At 50.8% G+C, this 14,691-nt stretch overlaps 6 protein-coding genes across 6 annotated transcripts; 4 read left to right on the top strand and 2 right to left on the bottom strand.

The window, feature by feature from the left end:
* Positions 1 to 396: 396 nt before the first annotated feature.
* Positions 397 to 1,224, top strand: N7458_006889 (alpha/beta fold hydrolase; the record flags this gene model as incomplete). Its single annotated transcript, XM_056910271.1, has 1 exon — positions 397 to 1,224. The coding sequence occupies one exon, from the start codon at positions 397 to 399 to the stop codon at positions 1,222 to 1,224; it is 828 nt and encodes a 275-aa protein (XP_056765975.1).
* Positions 1,225 to 1,957: 733 nt separating this feature from the next.
* Positions 1,958 to 3,597, top strand: N7458_006888 (uncharacterized protein; the record flags this gene model as incomplete). Its single annotated transcript, XM_056910270.1, has 3 exons — positions 1,958 to 2,199; positions 2,261 to 2,401; positions 2,523 to 3,597. 3 exons carry the CDS (start codon positions 1,958 to 1,960, stop codon positions 3,595 to 3,597), a joined length of 1,458 nt encoding a protein of 485 aa, XP_056765974.1.
* Positions 3,598 to 3,944: 347 nt separating this feature from the next.
* N7458_006887 (uncharacterized protein) lies at positions 3,945 to 5,013 on the top strand (the record flags this gene model as incomplete). The annotated part of the gene is made up of 2 exons (XM_056910269.1): positions 3,945 to 4,090; positions 4,182 to 5,013. The coding sequence occupies 2 exons, from the start codon at positions 3,945 to 3,947 to the stop codon at positions 5,011 to 5,013; spliced, it is 978 nt and encodes a 325-aa protein (XP_056765973.1).
* Positions 5,014 to 6,808: 1,795 nt separating this feature from the next.
* On the bottom strand, positions 6,809 to 8,487 carry N7458_006886 (glycoside hydrolase family 1 protein; the record flags this gene model as incomplete). Its single annotated transcript, XM_056910268.1, has 4 exons — positions 6,809 to 6,947; positions 7,003 to 7,588; positions 7,664 to 8,136; positions 8,189 to 8,487. 4 exons carry the CDS (start codon positions 8,485 to 8,487, stop codon positions 6,809 to 6,811), a joined length of 1,497 nt encoding a protein of 498 aa, XP_056765972.1.
* An 887-nt stretch (positions 8,488 to 9,374) lies between these two features.
* N7458_006885 (Kelch motif domain protein) lies at positions 9,375 to 11,674 on the bottom strand (the record flags this gene model as incomplete). Its single annotated transcript, XM_056910267.1, has 3 exons — positions 9,375 to 11,212; positions 11,299 to 11,385; positions 11,479 to 11,674. The coding sequence occupies 3 exons, from the start codon at positions 11,672 to 11,674 to the stop codon at positions 9,375 to 9,377; spliced, it is 2,121 nt and encodes a 706-aa protein (XP_056765971.1).
* A 603-nt stretch (positions 11,675 to 12,277) lies between these two features.
* On the top strand, positions 12,278 to 14,206 carry N7458_006884 (WD40 repeat domain-containing protein; the record flags this gene model as incomplete). The annotated part of the gene is made up of 1 exon (XM_056910266.1): positions 12,278 to 14,206. The coding sequence occupies one exon, from the start codon at positions 12,278 to 12,280 to the stop codon at positions 14,204 to 14,206; it is 1,929 nt and encodes a 642-aa protein (XP_056765970.1).
* Between the last annotated feature and the right edge of the window lie 485 nt (positions 14,207 to 14,691).

Raw genomic sequence — 14,691 nt, 5'->3', positions numbered from 1 at the left:
ACACGACTAAGGAGCACCAAAGACGTGCAGTTTGGCTTATATTAGCAAGTTTCTGTTGATGACCCTCATTTTTACAGACACGCTACCATATTTTGATTACATAGATTAGCATTTCCAAACTAAGTTCAAGTCGCCGACTCAAGACGGCGAATTCCAACCGCTTCCCGCCGACGAGAACTGGAATCTTCCCCTCATTTCCTACTGCTCACTTTCGAAAACATAGCCCTGCAATGTCAGGGCTAACATTTGCCGATCCAATGCGTGAGAAGATGTGAATATAAGGGAAAGCACTTTCACCAAAACTACGATAGCTTTATCTTTTGAGTCAAAGATCTCCAGTGACCATTATTGGAGGTGCAAAAACAATACAGTCTCTCTTTCTCTTCTCAAGTGACCATGTACCTCACAAAGCAAATCAATGGAGTTGAAATTTGTTACGACGAATGTGGAACGGCCGATCGACCTGCGCTGGTCCTTTTGACTGGATGGGCGCACGACATTCGTCTGTATGACGAGCTCCTTTCCTACTTGAGCCACGACCACTGGGTCATCAGAGTCTGCTGGCGAGGACATGGACCGTCACGCGATGCCATCGATGATTTTGGGGTCGAGGAGCAGATCAGTGACACTATCGGTCTGCTCGACGCTCTGGAAGTCGACAAATTCTACCTTGTCTCGCATTCACATGGTGGCTGGCCCGCATTGGGAATTGCCGACAAACTGGGAAGAGACCGTGTCCTTTGTCTCCTGATGATTGATCAAATCATGACTCCGCCCCCTCCCGAGTTTGCTGTGGGACTCCAAGCGATGCAAGCGAAAGAAACGTGGAAGGCCGCTCGCCAGGGCCTATACGACAACTGGACGGCGGGTAGCGGCAACAAGGCGGTTGAGAATCACTATATCTACTCGTTTGGAAGCTTTGGTCACAGAATGTGGGCACTTTCCTGTCGAGTCATCGCTGCGGCCTATCAAGAATATGGCACGCCCATGCGCCGGATGGAAATGATCAGGAACCCTCCGCTCATTCGGCATATCTTCTCTCACCCATTGAATCACCCTGAGTATCGGAAAATTCATGAAGAGCTCAGCCGGAAGCACTCTTGGTTCTCCTTTGCTGATCTCAAGGGTGAGACGCATTTCCCGAGCCTTGAGATTCCAGAGAAGGTTGCCCTGCAAATTGAACAACTTGTTCAGGAAGCTGATAAGAGTGTACTATCAATATAGGGACTATGGATTTCTTTTTCCATGGTTCAGAAACATACGAATTCATGGTAGTTGATACTTTTACTTCATATGTCTGCTTACTCCTAATTTACTGGAACTCAAATCTTCCTACCTAGAGTTCCTAGAAGCTGCCTTACATAGAGAGAGAGAGAGAGAGAGAGAGAGAGAGAGAGAAGGACTGCTGTAGCAACGAAGAGAGATCTACAAAGAAGTCTGTAAATTGGCCTGCCACAGACAGTTAAAAAGAGGTTGACAAAATATTATTTTCAAGACAAGCTCCATCATCGTCATTGAGACAAAGCGTCTGCAGACGAATTACTCCACACAGGATAGATATAATTCACATACTGTCAATATTGCCCAGCCGATGATTGAAATTCAACCTATTTCCATTGGATCACTGATAAGCCTCGTGATATGTGATAATAAAGCGGGGATATTCAGCCACGCTTCAATAATGTAGCCAAGGTCAAGTCGCCGATTTAGACGGAGATGCCGAGCACCAACCTCCACCAACACGATTACGTCTCCTCCCTTAGCCTTATCTAGACTGTGTTTCTAGCTTCTGTGACCCAATCACTAAACTCTAAACAATGAATGGTCGTTGACATATAATATCTCATGGCACTCACGAACGTGCGGATGAGGACCTGCACACTCCTGGAAAGTACCTGGAAAGTCAACTTTTCATGTTGCACTCACCGATAAATTTTGCCTTTGTTCCAATCATCCAATGACTTCGATTAAGTCGAACGAGAAAGTTGTTGATGGAGATGATATTGAGTCCCAGAGAGCGGAAGATGGGATCGTGGAGAATTTCATCACCCCACATTCTCTCACTGCCATTCTCAAAAGGCTGGCCATGGCCGGTGTGGAGATGAGAGGTCTTGACCCGATCCCGGTGGAGAAACGGACTCATACGAGATATTATAACATTTTCACATTATTTGGAGGATCGTTCCTTTCTCTTCTTCCGTAAGTAGAAGGACCTGCTCAACAATGTCTACCTAGAGAAGGGACTGACAGTACTATCCAGTTTGAGTATCGGCGTCACTCCCACCTTAGCATTCGGTCTGTCCTTTAAAGATGCCGCTGCTATGATTGTGACTATGCAATTTGTCTTTGTTCTACCCACTCTCTATATATTGACTTTGGCGCCTCAACTGGGCATGAGACAGTCAGTCCAGTTTCGTTATGTATTCGGGTAAGAGCCGTCTCTCGTGCAGGCCCGTCAAAGTCGCGGTCTCTCTAATCCGTGGTACTTGAAAACACAGAAAATACCCAAATATTTTGATTAGCCTTATAGTCATCCTCGAGGTTCTGATATTTGGAATCTTGGCTACGGTCGCAGGGGCCGAATGCCTCGCCGCCGTCCGACCAGGCACTTTACCAATCGAAGGAGCAATCGGTATCATTCTTGCCGTTGCTTTCTGCATTGGCTTCATTGGATACAAGGCCCTTCATTTCATCTGCCAATATATCTGGATTCCCAGTGGCATATCGATATTGATACTTGTCGGCTGTGCCGGCAGCAAATTATCGACCCAAACACCCGCGTCTTCCTTTGGGCCTGCACCATATCTAGCGACTATCTCAATATGTGCAGCCAACATGGCAACTTGGGGGACGATTGTGGGAGACTATGCATGCTATATGCCTCCGCAAGCTCCACGACTTCGCCTTGCCTTGTATTGCCTGGCAGGACTGTACGTCCCATTCTCGCTGATGATGATCCTCGGCGCGGCAGTTGGCGGTGCTATCCCTTCCATTCCTTCGTGGACGTCAGCGTATGCTACAGGTGGCGTGGGAGGTGTACTAGGAGAAATCCTCATCCCTCGTCTAGGGGGATTTGGCAGGTTCATCCTCATCCTTCTGGGTATGTCAATTGTCACTACATCCGCGCGTGATATGTATAGCATGTCTCTATTTACTGTTGCTGTCGTTCCGTGGCTAGGCAGGGTACCGCGGGTGTTTATTCTGTGTGGAGCAGCGGCTGTCATGGTCGGTGTTGCCATTGCAGCCTCGCGCTCGTTCCTTTCCACGCTGAGTACTTTGGTGAGCATTGCAGGCTATATGACGGGGCCGACAGTCTGCGTTTTTCTGATCGAGTGGTTATATTTTCGTAAGGCAGACCCCGCCAATCTGGACCCGGCTATCTGGAATGATGCTGCTGCTCTCCCTTCGGGCATTCCAGCCATCATTTCCAGTCTAGTGCCTTGGGCTCTCATTGTCACATCCATGTCCACGGGTTGGTATGTGGGGCCGATTGCTATGCGAGTTGGAGATCTGGCGTATGAATTGGGCACAGTGACTGCTGGACTGCTATATTTCCCACTGAGGCTGTTGGAAGTTCGCTGGCTTGGGCATGTTTGAGACGTCAATGGCGCGAGAGGAGAAATACATCAACATATGACAGCTTTTATCCTGAAACTTGGATAAATTCCATGTAACTAGCGGAAGGTCATTAGTCAACCAGTAAACGCAATTTAAAGTAGCGTAAACTTTCCTGCCGGCAAAGATTACATGCGTGCGGGGTACGCGATCAACCGAAAACTAGGACGGAACATTTCCAGACCAATCATTGGTCTTGGATAAGAAGGCTCGAGAGCCTCTGCAACGCTCATTCACAGCTTCCAGCTCGAGGAGCTTTCCATCTGGCATGCGTGCTGTAGGTAGCTTAACCCCTGCTTGTGAGTCTGAAGGATATCCGCTCCGCAGCCATGTCGCCTCAAAAGGGCCGAGCACGCGTGGCTTGCAAGCTTTGCAACCTGCGTCGGGTGAAATGCGATCGAACTAGTGATAGTGCTTGCTCTAATTGTCAATTGGCAGGCACGGCCTGTGAGTTGATCAATTCGCGGCGAGGAAGGTGTGTGTCTTTTGCTTGCACCCGGTGGACATATCTCCCATAACACCCACATTCATGAGATCGGGGACTCACAGATAAAAAGGTATCCGAGAACGGCAAGTCGGCGAGTGGAGGATTTGTCTCGTGCCTCGCCAGCTGGAAGTCGACGATCTCCTACTGCCTTGGAACGGCTTCATCCCGCTGATCTGCTCCAAAGCCCTCGCACGGAAATCGTTGAATCTCCCGAGAGCGACCGGAGAAACAGTCATACTCGATATGTGAGCCCTTCTCTGACAGAATTAGCAGTTCAACAGGATGGTGTGACCATGCCCGGGAGAGTGGTGTACATGGGAGACTCAGCCAACTTCAAATATGTTCTACACGAAGTGGGAGATCCATTCCAGACCGGTCAGCAGCACCGCTTCTGGGGAGACAATCTGCAGAGATCTATGCTGGAAAAATTAGGTCAATCTGCTCAATCCACAATTCAAAAGATCCGGGAGGACGATCAAAAGCACCTTCACACCGCTGGCGTCTTCCGCACACCCAGCAAGCAGATCAGCGACGCGCTTGTTGATAGTTTCTGGAAATATTCATACTCGGTTTTTCCTCTTTTTGACTGGGCGCCGTTTTTCGCAGATTACAGCGCAGGGTCTATATCTCCCTTACTTCTAAACGCTGTTTTCATGGTTGCAGCCTTCCATTGCCCAGAATCCACTTTACATGACGCGGGTTTCTCATCTCGATACTTGGCTAGTTTGACGTTCTATCGGAGGGCAAAAGCGCTGTACGATAGTGACAACGAAACAGATGGAGTAACCATCGTGCAGGCCACTATCCTTATGTCCAACTGGTGGGGTGGCCCGATGGAGCAGAAAGACACTTGGTACTGGCTAGGGGTGGCAGCAAGTTTGGCTCAATCTTTGGGCATGCATCGCTTGTGAGAGATCTCCATAGCGTGAAAATCATGGATGCAAGACTCATTGGGATTATAGGAAGTCATATGATATCCTACCCGAAGCGAGTAGGAAAGTGTGGAGGAGAATCTGGTGGGTACTCTATGTAAGTCTACCACGCGGTGTTTAAACGAGATGAGTATAGAATTGATATTCTCAGATCAACGACATTCATCATGCAGCCGTCTATGGTCGACCACCTCATATCTATCCCAAATTTTGCAATATCGGCAACCTCATTGAAGAAGACTTTGCCGGTTGCTGCTCATTGAGTGCAGTCTCATCAGAGTACGGCGTGTCGCAAGAGAGTACAACGTATCTGATCTATCTCGTCGACCTCATTTCCAAGGGTACTGCAAAACCGTTCTCCCTCAATTTCACTAGATGCTAAATTATTATAGTTGGCGACTGTCTCGTGACCAAGCTTGCATCAACAGAAGGCAACGAAATAGCCGACAGGACATCATATAATAAATTACTCCAGTGGGAGCAAACTCTTCCGGATAAATTCAGAGAGAGTCCCGCCCCGATTTCTTTGGAGAGAGGTTTCTGGCCCGCGTTGATTCAGGTACTTTACTGGTGAGCCTGTATCCTCCTATAAAGTTCAGCCTCGGCCAAGTTTTAACAGGTGTGACAATAGCGAGTATCAAATAGTATTCTATCGCCTGCTATCCGCAAATCCGATTACTGTTGGTCTTGAGTCTCCCATATTCCAGGCAGCTGGAAAAATTACCCGGCTACTCGAGGACCTGCTTATATCTGGAACGCTTTACAACGCCCCTTTCACAATGTTTGTTTTTATCCAACCCTCTGACTAAGAGTTTGTAATGTTTTAACAAGAATTACAGATTACCAGCAATATTCGCGTCTTCTCTAGTCTGTATCATGAACATTCGAAAAGGAAGTCCCAATATCCGAGTAGTGTCCGAGCATCGTGCCCATCTGGCAATGCAAATCCTCCACAAATTTCAGGACACTTGGCCAATAGCAATCTGGACGCGCCATCTTCTGGAATACCTTTTGAAAATACCGCCTGATCAAGACCAAGCCGGCCCAACCTCCGAAGGACAGGAACAACCTATCCTATCCCCATTTCCACCTGATTCACATCCCTCCAATCAAGAGTCTTATTGGCAAGATAATTCACGCTTGTCACTTCACGTTGCTGATATGGGGGTCATAACGGGATTATCTCCCCCGCAAAGCACTAGTGAAGGAAACGTGTTTCACTATGAGGGGTCAGCAGAGAACCGAACATCGGGATTTCCGATCATGTTTCCATTCACCAATTTATTTGAGGATGTTGGCTTTAGCCCTGATGCGTACACTGGATCTATGCTGTGATATACGGTCGGGTTCTATGAGTTTGAAAGCCTGAGATATGTTCAAAATCATCCCATTAGTCATGCTCTGAAAGATGGATCGAGGGATACTGCCCCAGCCATCTAGAAAGCCATTTCAGAAGATATTAGGAGAAATCTTCTGAAATTGAGAACTCCGAAGCATATTTCGCTGTACTTATTCTCGGTCTCTAGATTCCAGACTCGTGAACTGCTTCTGTATGTTTGGTGTCATAATCTATTGTGGGTCACATTTCTACCTTGTTCTATTCTATCTACCATAAAAAAGGACTTGCGTTCTTGAAAATAGCATGCATATTCAAATTTACATTCTTGCTTCCTCCTTCATGCTCCAAAGCATAGCAGGCATAGTGTCGTGAATATACGAAACCTCCAATCTAGAGGATCCAAAAGTCCTGGTTTTGATTCGTTCAAATCCAATCCTAGGCCTTCTCGATGAGTCGTTCAAAGATCTGAGCAATGCTCGTAGCACTCTTCTTCGGAATCCGCTTCTGATCGTGCTCATAATCAACATAAGTCACACCAAATCGGGTTTCATAACCCTCGGCCCACTCGAAGTTGCTACAGTATGCGGGTTAGCGTAGTCTTTTGTCTCGGCTGGGGGAAAGTAACGTACTCCATAAGACTCCAAGCCATGTAGGCGCGAACGTTGACTCCATCAAACGTATACGCATCCGCCATAGCACCAATGTAGTCCTTGAAATATTGCACACGGAACTCATCATCAAGCAGTTGTTCCAGTGGCATGTCGCTCTCGCCTAGCACACTGGTTCCATTCTCTGTGACATAGATCTTAGGATATCCATAGCGCTCACTCAGCCACTTGAGAAGCTTCCGGAATCCCAGCGCGCAAGGTCGCAACCAGGGTGACTGAGTGATCGGACCGATACTGACACCATTCTTGTCCTCCAGGAGCAGCTCTAGATTTCCTGCAACGTCGTTGAGGTCGGGCTCTCCTGTCTTGGCACGGATGAAGTTTGCGCAGTAGTGGTTCATTCCGTAGAAGTCATTGCTCCCGTGCACCAAGGCGAGGTCTTCCGGCGTCCACGCGGGCAGACGGTCCCCTAGTTGCTTGATCATGCTGTCTGGGTATTTGCCATGATAAATAGGGTCGGCAAACCATGAGATAGCGAATTCGATTTTGCGATCGCAGGCCTCCACGTCGGCCGGGTTCTCGGGGTCCCAAGGCTCAACCCAGTCACCTTACCAAGGTCAATCGTCAATTTTGCTGCTTGCATTGAAGGGAAACAGAGATTGTAGGACAACGCCTAACTTACCATTCAATGTGATACCGATCTCGCCACCATCTTGTGCCTTGAACTCATCACGGTAGATCTTCACCGCTGCACCGTGCGCGACAAGAATGCTATGGCCCACAACCCATGGCTCCGTTGAACTATCACCCACGGCACTCTTGGTACGATCACTCGTGTGCCCAGGCGCAAAAGAACCCGTGTTGTATCCAAGTACAGAGCTGCACCAGGGCTCATTGAAAGTGATCCAGTGCTTGACCTTGGATCCGAAGGTCTTGAAGACCAGGCGGGCATAGTTTGCAAAATCCGCAACAAACTCCTCCTTGTTCAAGAAACCGCCATAACGCTTGTTCAATTCATCAGGAAGATCCCAGTGGAAGAGTGTCACCAAGGGGGTAATGCCCGCAGCAATGAGGTCATCGACAAACTTCACATAGAACTGTAGGCCCTTCTCGTTGACAGGATCGTTGCGGCCGCCCAGGGGAATGATGCGAGGCCTGCATGTACGAAAAAAAGCAAGTGATTAGCAAAAGCTATCTTCATATATACAACTTGTAAAGGTTAAGTTGCTGAAAACGGATTGTAGGGTTATACCATGATAGCGAAAACCGGTATGCCTTAGCACCGCATGTCTTCAACAATTCAATGTCCTCATGCGTACGGTGGTACGAGTCGCACGCGACCTCACCGGATCCTCCGCCAGCGATCTTGCCCGGAACCTTGCAAAACGTATCCCAAATGGAAGGACCACGTCCATCCTCGGTCACAGCGCCCTCAATTTGATAGGCTGCGGTCGCAAAGCCCCAAACGAAATCAGCCGGCAGAGAAGATTGCTCTATCGATCCCATGATGGCGACAGTCAATGTCGAACGTGGTGGAATAATCGGATCGAGTGAATCAGGGATTGGGGTAGGGTCGCACACAATTGCGGCGCAGGTCTGGACCGGGTTGGCCCTGAAAGAGCTGCCATGGGGATATATATTTATGTCCAACGAGGGTTTTCGGTGGGAGATGTGGCACAAGCAAGAAAAGAAAGGGACAGCAGGCGAGAGCTTCCTTATCCTGATAGGAATTAGCTCCGCCTGCCGGAGGAGATCCCGTTCCAAGAGCGTGGGTGAGTGGAGCCGCGATCGTGGGGCCCGACAGGACGTTAGACGGTTAGAACTGTTAGTCTGATTTTGTCAAACTGGTCGAGAATTTTAGTCCGGACTTAGTCGAGCTAGGTTCCCTTGCGGAGTCTGTCAGCTAACTCGGCTCTGGGTCAGCGTGGCCCAGGGAAGACGATGAACCGAGGAAGCGACGAGAAAGACGAAAAAGATCCAAAAGAAGAAAAATACGGGGCGGTTAGACGGGCCGCTCACCGCGCGACTAACAAGAACGGCCGGGGAGTCTCGGATCGTTGCAGATTCTACATGGCCTTATGGAGTCATGGAAATGCTTTGGAAGGTCCACAAATCGGGGTGGGGCTATTAGAAGCTCGACGGACGACAAGGATAGACTACTAGGATAGACGTGCATCGGCATAGGTCTTGCCTCATAGGTACTTCTGTACAGTTTCAAAAAAAAAGGATGCATAGATTTCAACAATGATGATGATGATGCCCACCAAGAAAAGACTCCTCCTCCTTCATCCTAGAAAATCAGTCCGTCCGTGCCAAGCCCCCTTTTCCCCCTGAAAAAAAAAAAGAAAATAGAAAACGCCGGAAGACAATGCGTGTCGAATTCGTTTTTCGTTTCATGAAAGTACCATATCTTCATCTTCCGATTCATCGTCCAAGCTCGCGGCGGAACCCATCCGCAGTCGAGCGCTCTTCGAGTCACGGTCACACTGGGCATCCGCCCCAAACGCACCAACCATCTCTAGGTCAGGCCCGGCGATGATGCGACCCTCGGTATCGACCACCTCGCATAGCTCAATCAAGCTCTGATGGCTGAGGGACTTGAAACCGTCCGTTCGCACGATGCGGCCCCAGTGGGTCAGGCAGAACTGTGCAGCTCGGCGCATCAGCCAATGTTCACTCGTTCGACCAGCCCGCTCCCAGACAATGGCTGCATTTTCCACATCTAACTCGCGGCTCAATCGATTCACACAGAGTAGACGGAGCTTGGGCATGTCATAGAGATTAGCCATCACCAGCATCCCTGCCACGTCGATCACACTCGAGCAGTACTCGGGATGGCCGGCGATACTGTCCGTGTAGAGGTAGTACAGGAACGCACGCACGACGGAGTAGGGCTCCGGAATGTGCATCCGTTTGGTGTGGTACTCGGCCATCTGGGCTGCATATAGCCGCTTGAAGTGTGGCCATCGAAGCTGCAAGATGATCTTGTGAACATGAATGGGATCTGATGTGGCGGGGTTAGGCTCGACGAAGATAGGCTGGGTCTGGGGGGCAGATCCGGATGGGGTATCCCACAGGTCATCTGAGACCGAGCAATCGTGATCGTCACGAATGGCGGTAATGACAAAGTCCGCGCCGCTCCCTGATTCGGGGGATTGGTCAAACACGGCAGAGAGGTCAGCCCCAAGACCAACGACGGGTGAGTTCCCCGGCCGGTCAGCTGGCCATGAGGCATCCTGGAGGGGAGCCTCCGCTGACAGGCTATTGCCAAGCAAGCCGTATTTCTCTAGGTCAATGGCGAGCACTTCGCTCATGTGATTCTCATCGCTGGCCCCCGGCGCATTATTGGCCAAGTCGAGACTGCATCCTAGCAACCACGCCTTGGTCCCCGTCTCGTTCACAGTGCAGTAATGCCACCGATAACCGGGCCGGAAGATCTCTTGTCCGTCGGCCAGTCGCTGCCAACGCAGAGAGTTCAAATCCAGAGCAGACAGATTACAATCCTGCGACCGCACAGTCTCAGATGGAGTAATCAGATCTAGGAGAACTCCGGATGTAAAGGATTGAAAGTGGGTACCGGAGAACAGTTGGGGAACGTTTGGGCCAGAGTGGAATCGAAGACATGAGATAGAGCCCGGAGCCAGAGGTTTGCGACGGCTGAAGTTGCGGACTTGAACACTTGCGGAGTTCGCGGCATATATACCTGAGCGAGGCGACAGTTGTTGCGAGGAAGGACTAGAGATAGAGTCTGGGTAATGAGCAATAGGCAATCGTGTGTCCGGAAGATTGGCGGTACCTTGGGAGGAGGTGATTCCAGCTAGAGAAGGCGAGCCTTTGAGGTCGAGCCACCAGATATCGGAGGTTCGTTCCATATTAGGTCCAAGGCCACCAAAAATCCAGAGACGGTTGCCCCAGACCCAAGCCGTGTGGTCGAAACGGGCTGTGAAGCTCCAAGTTCGAGACCAGGTCCAGGTTTGCAAGTCCAGATATGTCAAGTCATCGAGAATGACATTGTTCTCGCCAGTCACTCCACCAACGATGAATAGCTTGTCGTCCTGGATGACGGCGGCATGGCGTGCCCTTCCCCGAGGGATCGATCCACTAATCTGGGGTAACGTCCAGTGAAAGGCGTTGAGGTCTAGGATTATAACGTCAGAGAGGTATTCGCGATGTTCGTTCTCGCCCCCAAAGATGATCAATTTGTCTCCTTGGTAAAGGCTAGCAGTGTGTCCTAAAAGAAGAAAGGCCGACAAGTTAGCAAGCCAAAGCACTCAACGGTATGCACATGTTGTGGGGAATGAGGTGAGTTATACTGACCCATACGAACACCAGGAATGTCCCCAAAGTTGTCTACTAATTCCCATCGCAAGGTATTCAGGTCCAGACGGAGCACGTGGTTGTACACTGTGGTGAAAACAGCAGGTTAGTTCTCAGGTATGGGCATAGAAGGGATAAAAGAGACAAGGGAATTTAAAGGAATGATCGGGATAGCCATACCTTCGTCAGTGTACTGGTCAAAGCCACCAAAAGCGTAGATGCGATCGTTGCCGCAGTACGTCAGGGAGGCATTTACCAAACATGCGGGGACATGGCCCTGGGCCTTGTTCACAGCAGGGACCGAGTCGGCAGCGGCAGCGGCGCGGCGACCGCTCGCAGGGCTGGCCGGCATCAGGTATGTATCCTGCGACTGCATTGCAAAGGCAGGAGAGCGAATGCGCTCAGAGATGGTCAGATCGGAGAGTCTTGAAGATCCAGCCCAGGATGACGGAGGTCGTGTGGGTGGGTCCTAGTGGAACGGTAAATGGTGGGGAGGGAATGGACAAGTCGGCCATCAGGCAGTCGCAACGAGAACGAAGAGATCTAACAGGCGGCACGCCACCAAGTTCAATTAAAGGCCCTTTCTTTCCGGCTTTGAACGCATCGTGAAGTTGCCGGCCAACAAGGAAGAATCGGGACGCCGATGCAAGACACTTCCGAAGACACTTTTTCCTGGACGGAGGCGATCGGCGCCGAGATTGGAGGTCCCCGGGATGTCATGTGCAGCGTGCCGCTAGTCCGAATTTGGACTAGCGTATCCGTACCTGAGGTAACCGTTGCCCCGGCGAGACACTTGCGAGTCCGCAAGAGGAATTCTATTTATTCTTTCTATTCAACTTGCACCTTGCTCTCTCTTCTCTTCACCTATCCTCAATCTCAACACCTCATATTCTGCATTGCATTATCTGCTCACAGCCAGCCATCCTGTGACTTGCTTTAGTCTTTTACAAACCACCAAAAGCTCCGATCAGTTCCAGCAATGGCAACTGCTTCGGTCTCGACACCAGTGAAGACCCATCATGGGATCTTCTCCTCCAAGACCGCTGGAGGTCGTATGCCCCTGACCCCCTCACCTAATACTCGGGCGACCCCCAGAGCATCTGACGAGTCGTCACCATTCACTCCCCAGAAGGCAGACGCAGGCTGCGAGAAGCCCAAGTCTATCTATGGCGGTAATCTATCATCATACTTCGCCAAATCCTCCGGATCCAAGAGCACCGTACCAAAGCCATCCATCTCGAAGCCTTCGGTTCCCAAGACTTCAGTCGCCAAGACCTCTGCTGTTGCCAAGTCATCCCGCACACACCGTGATTCTCCCAAGTCGAACATTGCGCGCACCCGACAGTCCCCGAAGCATCTGCAGCTTGGTGTCTCAGATTGGTCTCTGACCGGTACTGGTCCTGCTTCCTCGTCTCAGACTCCGTCAAAAGAGCGCTCCCGACGGGAATTGACAACCCGCACTAGACCAACCAAGACTACTGTCCGCATTTCCCACAATGCTGGGGACCGCTTCATCCCTAATCGAACGGCTAGTGAGGGCCTTGTCACAAGCGGTGCCGCTAAGCCTGACGACAGCCAGCGTCCCAAGACCAGCGGCAGTGAGGGTTCTACTGTTCTGGCCTCTGCTGCCAGTGCCTTCGATATCAGCGGGCGCGCAGTTGAGGATGATCTGACCGCGGCTTTGGATAACCTGGGCCTTGATGATAATGAGCCGCCAAACTATACTCGCCCTGCGCCAGACGCGGTTGCATACGAGTCATCCCTGGCAAAGGCATGTGGTGTGAACCTCAACACTCGCATTCTTGCATTCAAGCCACCACCTCCCGAGTCATCGAAGCCAATTGATCTCCGTGCTCAGTACAATCGACCTCTTCGTCCTGCCAAGTCTCAAAATGCTCAGTTCCGCCGCCGAGTTCAGACTGCTCCGGAACGTGTCTTGGATGCCCCTGGGCTACTGGATGACTACTACCTCAACCTACTGGACTGGAGCTCTGGTAACCAGGTCGCCATTGGCCTTGAGCGCAACGTTTATGTCTGGTCTGCCGAGACTGGAACGGTCAGTTGCCTGCTAGAAACTTCGCCTGACACCTACATCAGCAGTGTGAAATGGAGTGGCGACGGTGCTTACGTTGGCGTCGGTCTTGGAACCGGTGAGGTTCAGATTTGGGACGTCGAGGAGGGCGCCAAGCTCCGCAGCATGTACGGTCATGATTCTCGCGTGGGTGTGATGGGCTGGTCCAAGCACACTCTTTCAACTGGTGCTCGTAGTGGGCTCGTTTTCAACCACGACGTTCGCATTGCAGACCACAAGGTTGCCGAGCTTGTTTCTCACACTTCTGAGGTCTGTGGTCTGGAGTGGCGCTCCGATGGCGCTCAGCTTGCTACCGGCGGCAACGACAACCTAGTCAACATCTGGGACGCTCGCTCTCTTAGCGCTCCCAAATTCACCAAGACCAACCACCGTGCTGCCGTCAAGGCTCTGAGTTGGTGCCCCTGGCAATTGAACCTGTTGGCCACTGGTGGTGGATCTTACGATCGTCACATTCATTTCTGGAACACCACCACTGGTGCCCGTACCAACAGCATCGATACTGGCTCCCAAGTGACTAGCCTCCGGTGGAGCAACCACTACCGCGAGATTGTCAGCTCCAGCGGCTTCCCCGATAACTCCCTCAGCATCTGGAGCTACCCGACCTTGGTTCGCAACGTCGAGATTCCTGCTCACGAGACTCGTGTTCTTCACAGCAGCCTAAGCCCCGATGGTCAGATCCTTGCCACTGCTGCTGCTGACGAGAGTCTGAAGTTCTGGAAGGTGTTTGAGCGCAAGCCTGGCAGCAGTGCTTCTGCTTCCCGCGAGGCCGGGGTTGGTAGCAAGGCCCAGCTGACCAAGTCGATGACTATTCGGTGAATGGTGATCTAGGGATCTAGATATTCTTTTCTTTGTGTGTTCTTAATACCCGGTTTTCATGGTGATCTTGCGAGCATTGATGGGCTGGGGGATATTCATATCGTTCGGCGTCGATTGGGATTTCAAATCGGTGCTAATCTGGGGGAGTTTTTGGTGTTTTGTGTAATTGCCATAGGCTGGGTTGTACAAATTGTCATTCTCATTGCCTTTTCTATCTCTCGTAGATCTTTTCTCTTCGACCCTTGGGCCTTACATCTAAGAGCCTCCATTTTCTCGGCAGGCACTGGGCAGTTGGGGCTGGGGCTCTCCCCGTGGATGACTAAGCGTCGGGAGATGGAGACGGTTTTCGACCGCGGAAGGCCGACCTTCACCTTCTCCAACCCATCGCCCAAACTACCCATCCCACTTACCCCTCCATTTGTTTGGGCTTGCATTTCTTGCCTGCTGTTTTTGTCCATACTGTTCGCTCGTTACTTCCACAAAGG

Source organism: Penicillium daleae, assembly GCF_028827525.1.
Source record: "Penicillium daleae strain IBT 16125 chromosome Unknown utg000006l_segment0_segment0, whole genome shotgun sequence".
In the NCBI taxonomy this organism is placed as follows: domain Eukaryota; kingdom Fungi; phylum Ascomycota; class Eurotiomycetes; order Eurotiales; family Aspergillaceae; genus Penicillium; species Penicillium daleae.
The sequence above is the reverse complement of the archived record's forward strand: the minus strand, read 5'-3'. Positions and strand labels throughout refer to the sequence as shown.